The 11239-nt window shown below is 41.3% G+C and overlaps 1 protein-coding gene across 5 annotated transcripts in view; it reads right to left on the bottom strand.

Annotated features, from left to right (window-relative positions):
* Positions 1–11239, bottom strand: part of nvl (nuclear VCP like) — a 40172-nt gene that overhangs the window by 20696 nt on the left and 8237 nt on the right. For 4 of the 5 annotated variants that reach the window (XM_034899240.1, XM_034899239.1, XM_034899237.1 and 1 more), the window contains exons 7-13: positions 10210–10455; positions 8460–8565; positions 8083–8159; positions 7832–7966; positions 7091–7192; positions 4367–4484; positions 361–505 (exon numbers count right to left, since the gene is read on the bottom strand). In XM_034899240.1, coding sequence (XP_034755131.1) covers positions 361–505; positions 4367–4484; positions 7091–7192; positions 7832–7966; positions 8083–8159; positions 8460–8565; positions 10210–10455 — 929 coding nt within the window. The remainder of the gene's footprint in view (positions 1–360; positions 506–4366; positions 4485–7090; positions 7193–7831; positions 7967–8082; positions 8160–8459; positions 8566–10209; positions 10456–11239) is intronic. The other variant, XM_034899238.1, reaches the window with a different exon arrangement.

Genomic DNA, 11239 nt, shown 5'->3' on the forward strand with positions numbered 1-11239 from the left:
AAATTTAAAGGGGTCTGAATACTTTCCGTACCCACTGTATCTATCTATCTATCTATCTATCTATCTATCTATCTATCTGTCTATCTAGTAGTCTATGCAAAAAGGTATAGGCCGTAAATGTGGCTGTAGGCCGCCCTAAACCTTATTGTAGGCCCATATGCAACTTCATTTTATACAATATATGTATTAGCTGCTCCATCTTTCTTTCAGCTAAGGGATCCTTGTCTTGAAACATTAAAGGCCCCTAAAGTAGAGGCCAAAGTCCAATTAGAGTGAGTAGATTCATAATCTACGGTACATTATCACGGCTACCTTATTTTGCACAATATCCTAATTTCTCTATAATCATAAAAGACTGACCTGAGACGAGCTGCTTCATCGGGGATACCCAGGCAGATCTCTCTGTCGAAGCGGCCGGCTCGGCGGAGGGCTGGGTCCAGTGAGTCTGGCCTGTTGGTGGCGCCGATGACCAGGACCTGAGCCGTCTCTGTCAGACTATTCAAGTCTGTCGGAAGGCAAGCACCAAGAAAATTTCATATCACCTGTGGAAGTCATATTAGGCATTTTTCTTCTATTTTCTAAGTATTGACAGTCACATTACCTTTTGCTTAATATGATGTATCCACAAGCTCCTCAACCAGCTTATTAAGTGGTATCAGATTGGGTATGAGTGACAGTAATGCTACCTACATCTGACTCTGTGAATTTAGGTCTGCACAAGGGCACGTGTTTGTCTGTGCAGTGGCTTATTTAGGTGGAAAAATAGTGACGACGATCAATTACTTGCACAGATGCAAAACCAGAAAATTACACAATTTGATATAATGCACTACTTCCCCACCAATTGTTTTTGACTGGGTATTTACCCATTCTCTTCAATTTCTTGTTATACTGCTCAATTCGTCGTTTGTATGCGCTGTCAGTTTTGGTAGCAAATTATTTTGCGTTGTCCTGCTGCGGTGTGGTAATCCTCTCAGAAAGAGGCTTGAGGTCATGAAAGCCTGTTCTTGACCAAGTACCATCCCCTATCAAGAACACACACGCAAAAAAAGTGTTTTCTCTGACAAGGTAGCAGTTGACCATTTTTCCTGGACAACCGCCCCTTGTTAAATTGTTATTCTTATAAGACTATTACAACAGCCATCTGAGCAGCCTCCTGGACCTTCATGCATCCCCAGTTAAAACAAGAACAGTCACCTTTACCCACTCAGCACCCGCAGATGGGCTTCGTAAGATGAAGGCAGCAGGGCGGGTCCTTGAGTGCAGTTTCAGGGCCTCTGGCCTCACTGTCCATAAACAAATTTACCGGGGGCACAAACAAAAATTGCACAGTCCCTCAGAGGCAAGGTCACAGTTTTACTCCGATGCCATCAGAAACAACCCAAAAAATTCCAAGCAGCTTTTTTTCCACTTTAAACCACCTTCTCAAACCACAATCCCCCCACTCACTGCCACTACAGAAGAGCAATGCAAAACTGCACTTATTCGCTCTGCTCTCTCTGGTCCTCCCAGCAAAACTGTTCCCCCAACTCATACCGTCTCCAATCCCTTAAAGTACTTTCCTAAGGTTTCATCAGGAAGATGAAATCCTGTCCCCTGGATCCTCTCCCAACATCCCTGGTCAAATCCCATATCACTGTACCAAGTCCCCTGATCACCGCTGCTATAAATAATTCCCTTCAATCTGGTCATGTTCCCCCTGTCTTAAAAAATGCCATTGCTTAAAAAACCAACTCTTGATCCGGAAGTCCTATCCAACTACGGGCCCATCTCACATCTCCCTTTCATACCGAAAGTACTTGAGAAAGCAGTTGCCACTCACCTTCAGGACTCCCTCAAACATCATAACCTCTCTGAAAAATTCCAGTCAGGTTTCCGCTCTGCCCACAGTACAGAGACAGCCCTAGTCAGAGTCACAAACGATCTCCTCCAAACTCCAACCCCTTCTCTCCCTACCAGACGCCGAAATGCTGGTTCATGCCTTTGTCTCCTCCAGACTGGACTATTGCAACGCCCTTCTCATTCTGATCCCTAGAAAGAGTCTGCAGAGGCTTCAGTACATTCAAAACTCTGCAGCTAGGATCCTGATGAGAGTGCGGAAACATGAGCACATTACCCCCATTCTCCACTCACTACACTGGCTTCCCATCTCCACCAGGATTGAGTTCAAGGTTTCCCTCCTCACACATCAATGCATCCATGGAAATGCCCCACCTCAAAGAACTTATCAAACCAGAGAACACAACCCGCTCCCTTCGCTCCACTCACTCAAACCTCCTCCACATTCCCAGAACCAGACTCAGGACAATGGGAGATAGGGCATTTTGTGCTGCTGCCCCACGTCTGTGGAATGCCCTCCCTGACACCTTGAGGGCACGTCAATCCACTGAGCGTTTTAAAAAAGGCCTTAAAACATTTCTTTTTAGCAAAGCTTTTGGTCCCCTTTAGATGTTTTCTTATCCTCTCTTCTAAGAATAGGTTTATTTTCTTCTTTCTTTTTTGTTTTATTTTTCTGTTTTTTACCTGTAGCACTTTGAGATGTGTTGATGAAAAGTGCATTATAAATAAAATGTATTATTATTTATTATTATTATTATTATTATTGCCAGCGCAACGGTTTATAACAATGTACCGCGCGGCTGGTGGGCACCTAGGTGTATTAATCTTTTGCATTTGTGCTGTGGAAGATAATCCACATTGCTATGGTGACCACAGTTACTGTCTTCATAAAAGCAATACTAACTTCTGATAACTACACGCAAACAACCGTACTTTGTAAACAAAAACTGTGGTGGCAAAAGGCAATCAGCCCAAAATGGCTGGCATAAAATCTGTGCAATCTGCTTTCATTTCGGAAGGCTTTGGTTAGGGCGTATTTGTTTTCCCTGACTTCGGGGCACTTGAGCTCATCAAATTAAAAAACACTACTTTAAACCTAATCAATCCATATACCGACCGTTCAATTGTAAAATAATGTCAAAGAGAAGCAGCAACCAAGGATTCCTTATGTTTATCTAGCATTTATCCAGAATTTCAATAATTTATGAATTACTCAGTACCACTTCAATCCGTTTTTTTTAACCCTTTTTTCTAACCCTTTCTGCTGCCAGTTTGTGGGACTTTGCTTTGGACTGGCTGAAATGAAGGCTACTGGTCATTTCAGCCAGTCCAAAGCAAAGTCCCACAAACTGGCAAACTTAGTGTTTGCCGGGTTGTTTTCAGGATGCCATATAGGCATGAAATAAACTCACGGTGCGGATGTGGTAGCATTCTGTTTGCATCTGCTGCAATTTCCCCTTGAGCTCTTTACCAGACAAGATTAATATGTTACACATATTCCATTCTAGGATTTAGATTTTAAATGATAAAATTATGACTTTTTTTCATTAAAAAATGTTTTTATTTTCATTTCTCTATAAAAAGGTTCAAAAGTTAGTGGAAGAATGACAGGGAACGGTTCCTGTAATTGTATGTCATGTTGCACTTCAGGGAAGTCAGACACTGACAATCAATTTTTCATTCATGTTAAAGGTGCTATTTGCAATGTCACACGCATTTTAGGCTACAACAATAGCTCAGTCCACAGGGAGTTGGGTCGGGAACCGGAGGGTCCCTGGTTCAAGTCCCCGTACGTACCAAAGTATGGGGTGTGGATTGGTAGCTGTAGAGATGCCACTTCACCTCCTGGGCACTGCCAAGTGCAAGGCACCGTACCCCCCCAACCACTCAGGGTGCTGGTCCAGCTGGCAGCTCACTCAATCTGACATGATTAGGTCCTGAGCATGTTTGTATTTCAGGCCTGTGTGTAGTGATTACTAACGAACAGAGTGTAAATTGTAATTTCCCCACTGGGGATTAATAAACAGTATAAATAAAATAATTAAAACAGAACACGCTGTAAAAGAACGCAGTCTCTTTAGACAGGCCAGAGTCTACAAACAGCAACAAAAACAAACTGTGCCCACCTGCACCATGAAGCATACACAAACAGCATTCCAGCCAGTAACTTACAAGAAGGATTTGGGGGTGGGGGGTTAGTGCACTAAAGAACAGAAGGGATGGGATGAGGAGGAGGGAGGGGCAAGCTAATCTTGTTTTATTTGAAAACACTTTTAACGTCAGCAAAAAGTAACGTCAGCCAACGTCGCTTAGAGCACCTTTAAGTTCACATCCATAGAAGTGTACTGCAGTGACTCAACAGTAATTTGCACTCCATTTGGACCTGGTCAATATGACCTGATAATTAACGGTGTCAGCAATTGAAAAGTTGCAATATCACCTAGACTTTAGTGCAACGCTGCTTGTTCCTATCAGCATGACATTTCTTCAGGGTAATGATACATCACTCTGAAGACGTGTATCCTACCGTCCATGCAAGTTAACAGCTGGGCTACAATCCTCCTCTCCATGTCTTTAGAAGCCACTTCTCTCTTCGGAGTGATGGCGTCTATCTCATCTATGAACAGGATACATGGGGAGGAGCTCTGCAAGGGGAAAGAACCAACGACGTTCAGAAAGACATGGTATACAACATAATTTATCACTGTAGAAGTACAAGGAGAAAATCACTTGGTGGGAATCACTAGAGACCCCACAATACGATATTATCATACTACTTATTTACTTATTTCACAATGCAATATTATTGCTATTTTGTAATATATTGCAATTTTCTGCAACTTCAAATTATGTCCCTAAAATAAATCTTTGTCAACATTTATTTTGTCTAAAAAGATAAATGTCTCAGTTTGACCAAAAATAACGCAATTTGATATTGCGCGTGTGCGTTTGGTTAATCGGGATCAAATCATGGAGGTTGCCTCAGAAATTTAGGCTACACTATAGATGGGTTACATCCAGGCCTAAGCGATTTCATGACACAATTCCATACGGAGATATTCTTACACTCAAAACACACATTTCTCTGTCCCGCTTCCACTGATTTCAATGCTATATTCGGTCTCTTTCGCATTACCAACAGTTAAATTGACTCCAGTACCACGGGAATACTGTGACCCGTGGGAGTCCCGAAAAAATGTCACCCTCTAGTGAGAACACAGAGAGGCTGCTGATCTGGTGGCTTGCAGAGATAAAAAAAAAAGAGTCGCAGAACACATCAAAAGCACAGTGCCTGGTGCAGACAACAGGTGTTGCTCTACTGAAACCCTGACATAATAAACACAATCTAAACAAGATACTTAATTCTGTAATGACCTCTATTTTTACTGTTACCAACTTAAATAAATACAAACTCCGGCCTCCTATCTGTCAGACAACTCAACTTCAACACCTTTTTATCAAGTTTTTTTGAAAGCTGTTTAAAGTTTTTTTTTTTTTTTCTGTCTGTGCAACGTTATCCCTTTTGAATGTCTTTGTAAACAACCCATGTAATTCCTTATATTATTTTACTTTTTGCATTTGTACTCTTGATTTGAGTGCAATTATAGTTTTTAGTTTTTTATCCCCCTTGCTTTTCTTTTCAGTATCTTTCTATTTTAATATGATTCTGCATTGGAGAGTGCCCAGATTAAGCCCCTCTGAGTGTTCTTTGCATTTTGCCATCCGTCCTCAATTTATGTGTATTAATCTGTATTATTTGTATATGTGTAGACCATAAAACAACTAAAATAAACACCGCAATGTGCATAAAAATATTGTAAAACACTATATGCTATACACGATATATAAACGATGGGAAATTATTATTGACCCTAATCATTACCGCACAGCACAAACAATTCAATTTTATTTATAGTATCAATTCATAACAAGAGTTATCTCAAGACATTTTACAGATAGACCACACTCCAAACACCCACTGGCTGTGGGGTTAACAGTAATGTGGAAAGGTATTAATGCAAACATTACATGTATTAATTAATAACTAATTCAAATTCCAACACTGATAGCTCTCATGAACAAAACTCACAGCTTTAGGGCCCATTCAGACTAGAAAATGTCATCAGGGTTGTGCAGCGCTGAGAGTGTCGATTCAAGGGCCCATTTATGTCGCATCCATATTATGAAAAAAAATTACCTTTTTCTGGAATTTTCTGGAAACTAGGAAAAAAACTATCTATGCTGTTTTAAATGGGATACAGGTTTCTGAATGTCCTGTCCTTCAGTCTCTGGGTGAGTTGTTCTAAATCTGCAACGCTTTCTTCGTCACTAGCTGAGACGATGTGGCTAACCGTAGCATTCTATCACTAGCATGCTTGCTCATTCTCAATGGCAAAACACTGCTACAACACACACTAGTTCACCATAATCTCCAAAAGAACTATTTCCATGTCTCTGTTCTGCAGGTATTCTCCAAGTGCCCCTCGTCTAGAAAAAAGTTTCCCCAGCTAATCCTGCCTTGTACAGACAAACGTAGGAAAAACAGTTAGCTAGCTGATGTTATCATTACCTAACTACTGAGCATGTTTGACTCCCAACAAAGATAGTATAGAAGTGGGATGACTCACTCTGTAGATAAAACAAGGGATATTTCTAACTCTCTAGCTAAAACAGAGACCTAAACACACAGGGTGAAAACAGCATTCGTTTACACCCTCAAAGTAGGGCTTTAACGATTTGGGATATCAAAACCGAAAGCAACACTCAGATCCACAAACCCGTGTTGTGCTGTGAGAAGGCAGAATTGCGACACACCCCTTCCAACCTCCAGAGTCATCCTTCCCATCCAGACCACAAGATCACATCTGATAGTCCATCCATTGTAGTGTTCATTTTGTCACCTATTTTTAAATTTAGTTTTAGTCTTGTGCCAAATGTCCTTATTAGTTTTAGTCATATTTAGTCAATCACGTGTTTTTTTGTTAGTCAGGTTTTAGTCTCCCTTTTTTCTCATCATCTGGTATAATATCGAGCTTCTTCTTTCATGCAAATACAAACACGTTACATAAGCGCCAGGGCTTCTGGGCTCTACAATACGTTGTTTTGTTGCCAGCAGTTGCATTCATTTCTCAATCAAAAAGGTACTGGTCCCAATTTGGAAGATTTGTCATGTCCTGACAGGATCTGGCACAAACTAAACCCTGCCTCCTCCAGTCTCTTGTTGAGACCTCTAGATTAAAACAGTACTAACCACAGCCAGGTCAAACAGCTCTCTGAGCTTCTGTTCAGACTCCCCGGACACTCCAGACACCAACTCCGGAGCAGACACCTTCAACATGGGCAGTTGCATCTCCTGAAACACAGAATCACATCACAGCACACAAAAAACATGCATCGTTACTGATGTCCCACTTACAATGACCTAGCCCAAAAAGTTACAGTTTTTAGCAGGATAATGGCTTCTGCTGAGGCTCCACACAGCTTTCGCTGTTTTCCCATGGCCTACGCACGTGGCCTGAAGTTTATACTTGTGCGTTGGTGTGCGTGTTAAACTCTTTAAGAGAATAGCAGGGCTGGCACGTGTGGGGAGCGTGCGAGTGAGAGAATGATGGTGATTAGCTGCGGAGCGAGTATGACTCTAGAGTCATAGTGAAAGAAACAAAGTGTCTTCCCTGTGCTTTCTGTCCATGGTGGGAAATCTGTACCTTGATTTCATGTTGTTGAAATGAGTCGGGGGAATGCAAAGCTACCAGGCCACTGCCATATGGACCAATCACAGTTGTTGTGGTCTGCGTCATAGCAATGTGTAATTTTTCGAGAGGTGCACGTCCGGCAATGGCATAGGGTCCGTGTTTCCACGTATCTACGGATGCTGCCACAGGAGCATGAATCACGCTTAATACTGATGCTCCTTGTTCAAGTGTCAAAAAACATTGTTGCCGCAAGTCATCAACGTCTCCTGAAACCTCTTTAATCAGAGAACATTACTCACCCCAGCCACAGCCTGGGCCAACAGGGTCTTTCCACAGCCAGGAGGTCCGTGGAGCAGGAATCCCCTCGGAGGAACCATTCCCAGCTGTTGGTACACCTCTGGGTGACGCATGTGGATCAGCAGCTTACACACCTCCTGCAACAACGTCAAATCATTGCCGGTGAAACCTTTGGTAAGTGCAGCCATCCCCATTTTAAAGTACAAGAAATTACACAGCAGCAAACAAAGTAGCAAGGTTAAAAGGTACTAACCGTTAGCGTGTCTTCATTACCTCCTACATCTTCAAACTTCAGAGTGGGATACTGCAGCTCTGGTGACTTTGACTTTGCTGAAAAATCACTTACACTTATTAAATAGTGGAACGTTGCAGCCATCACAGTGGACTGTGGTAACTTGTCAAACGTGTAATTTTTGCCAAAACAATAGACAATCTATCACTTCAACAACCTAAATAAAACATACATTACACAATAAACAAATATATTAATCAATTCCAAAAATAATTATTAGTTGCAGTACTACAGGCAATGCTTGGCAAGTTTGTTATGAATGACATTGTGTGGTGTTCAACAGTAGGTTTAGAATCTGTACTTTGTTAGGTAGATAGGCAAACTGAACGATATCGTACCTTTCTTATTCAGGCTGCGAGACTCAGCAGTTTCAGTGGAGGTCTTTCTCTTTTTTTTGGACTTTTCGGCAGATTTCTTAGGTTCCAGCATGGACACATCCGTCTGCTGGGCACAGAAATATACATATACATTTGTTGATGCTGTATTTAAAAAAAAAAAAAAAAAAAAAAAAAGGTACACCTTTTTGTGGGAAATGAAAAAATTCCTCCCATACAACTGGACCCCCTCCCATTCATACAAGGAAAAATCATATATACACACCCACATGTGATGCGCTGTACAAGCAGGCCTTTTAAGTAAGTTACTGGACTCCAGACTGGAGGAGGGAGTTTCTACATATTATATATACAAAACTAAATCAGGAACATCTCAACAATAAATCGCAAATTGTAAAGCAACCTTACCTACACAGAAACATGGCATACATTGGTGATTAAAAGGAATCTCACTGCCACTAAGCTTACGTTTAAGCCGGATGAGCTTCACAATCCTTAACGACAAATACAGCAGATCTCCATGTTGCGCAGAGAAATAAGCATCAAATCCACTCAACACAACAACCACATACAACACGCCCTGTATTTTACCTGTTTCACATTTGAGGCAGGGAGATGGATAAGTTTATTTAACAATGCTGAGAGCCTTAAAGCTACAGCTGTAATAATAGAACATGTCTACGTGACATCCACAGAATCTGCTATTTAATTCACCCGGAAACCACAAAGTTCCAACACTGGATACATGTGTCCTGTGCTAAATCTTACTCCCAAGGCCAGTTTATGCAGATAAAATATATATATCTAGCAACCCTTATAGAACTGGCTCAAGTCTGCCTTGCACCAGCTCTTTTTTATGCTGTTATAGTTTTAGACTGCCGGGGGACTTCCTTCCTTTGACACACTGAGCTTCTCTCTCCTCTCCATATGTGTGCATCCATGTCCCAGAAATACTTGTTACTAACCTAGCTCTGGGGAGCTCATTCTCCGGAGTCCTTTTGTTTCCTCTCACCCAGCAGTTTTCCTTGGATAAGGGTAGCACCTAAATCATGGTTGCAGCCTCTGCATAGCCTTGCTACACCCTGTGCCCGCTGCAGTTCCAAGACACACCATGAACTACCACAACTACTACTTCTAGTCATAGTTCCATTATCCTAATTATTGCCACTGTTCATCACACCCCCGGCACTGTCAGACACCGCCTACCAAGAGCCTGGGTCTGTTTGAGGTTTCTTCATTAAAAGGAAGTTTTCCTCACCACCTGAGGTATCTATCTAAATGGGAGTTTTCCTTGCCACTGTCGACCTAAATGGTTGCTCATGGCGGAATTATTTGAATTGTCGGGTCTTTGTAAATTATAGTTTGGTCTAGACCTACTCTATCTGTAAAGTTCATTGAGATAACTCTTGTTATAATTTGATACAATAAATAAAATCAAATTGAATATATATATCTTGCCAAACCATATTAGTTGTTTTTTGTTAGTTGATATTAATATAACTGATTGAATGCCCATATTATATTGTCTTATATCAACCACAAGCCTCTGAATTGAATCAAAATCTTATCATGGTAGACTTTGTGATACCACTAAATATCATATTGCTGTCCAAAGATTCAATATTATGTTGCATAGCGATTTATACCCCTACACTGAATAGAAATATCCTCCGTCAGTGGGAATATGTTAGGATGAATGCTTATGGTGAGAAAATCCAGGTAAAGTTTTCCACTGTAACAATGTGGAACATACATTGGACATTGTATTCATTGGTTCCTCTTCACACAGGTCAATGAGGATGCTGCTCTTCTCAGGGCCTCTGCCTCGATCGATGAACCAGCCTCCTGTGGAGACCAGCGTCCCTGCACTGGGAGGCAGATTGGCTGTACTGGCAGGACTGCTGGCAGCGGGCTGATCTCTCCTGGGTGAGCTGGTGCCAGAGTCAGGGTGGCCCTTCCGGTACAAGGATGTAAGAGAGCTGTTCATGTGGTTGGTGGGCTGTGGAAGGCAAAAAGCAGCAACAAGGAATGATTAGATCTCACTGTCAAAAAGTGCTATGCAGATCTTTTTTCAGTTACTTTGAACTAGTGCTGTCAGTTAAACGCGTTAACAGCATTAACGCAAACCCATTTTAAAAGGCATTCTTTTTTTTCTTAATTGCAAGATTAACATTCTTTTTGGCCTAGCAAATTAGCAAAAGTAGTTTTTTCCCAAGCTGTTCCAACAACTAGTAACGTTAGAAAAGCCCACAACACCACACCGGATTTAGCTAGACAGGAAACAAAACAACAGGCACACCGTTCACACTTGTTTGGGCATGCGAGCCGGCCAAAGAGTAGTAACGTTACGTTTTGAGTGGATGGCGAGCGTGAGACGCTTAAATGGACGCCAATAAGATTCTGAATGGAAAGTTCACTTTTTAAAAGTTGTCAAATGTTCCATGGACAATGTGTTTTGTCGTAAACTGAGCTATTATCGCAGCACGTCCAGTTTAAAATACCACTTGATGGCCAAGCACACAGCTGATGGTGATTCCTCTTCCATGTTGATAAGAACATTAAAATGAGCAAAAATAATGTGACAAAAAGAAATCAAGGGACATTTAGAATAGAGAAAAATTGATGATTAATTGCGAATCAACTATGAAATTACTGCGATTACTGCACTACTTTGAATGTACAGTTTATACTTGTTATGCTGTATTTATTTTTTATTTTATATTAATGTTTGATTGTTTATTTATGCACCTTTCACCAAGGCAAATTCCACATTATTTATATAT

Source organism: Etheostoma cragini, chromosome 17 (genome assembly GCF_013103735.1).
Source record: "Etheostoma cragini isolate CJK2018 chromosome 17, CSU_Ecrag_1.0, whole genome shotgun sequence".
Taxonomy (NCBI): Eukaryota; Metazoa; Chordata; class Actinopteri; order Perciformes; family Percidae; genus Etheostoma; species Etheostoma cragini.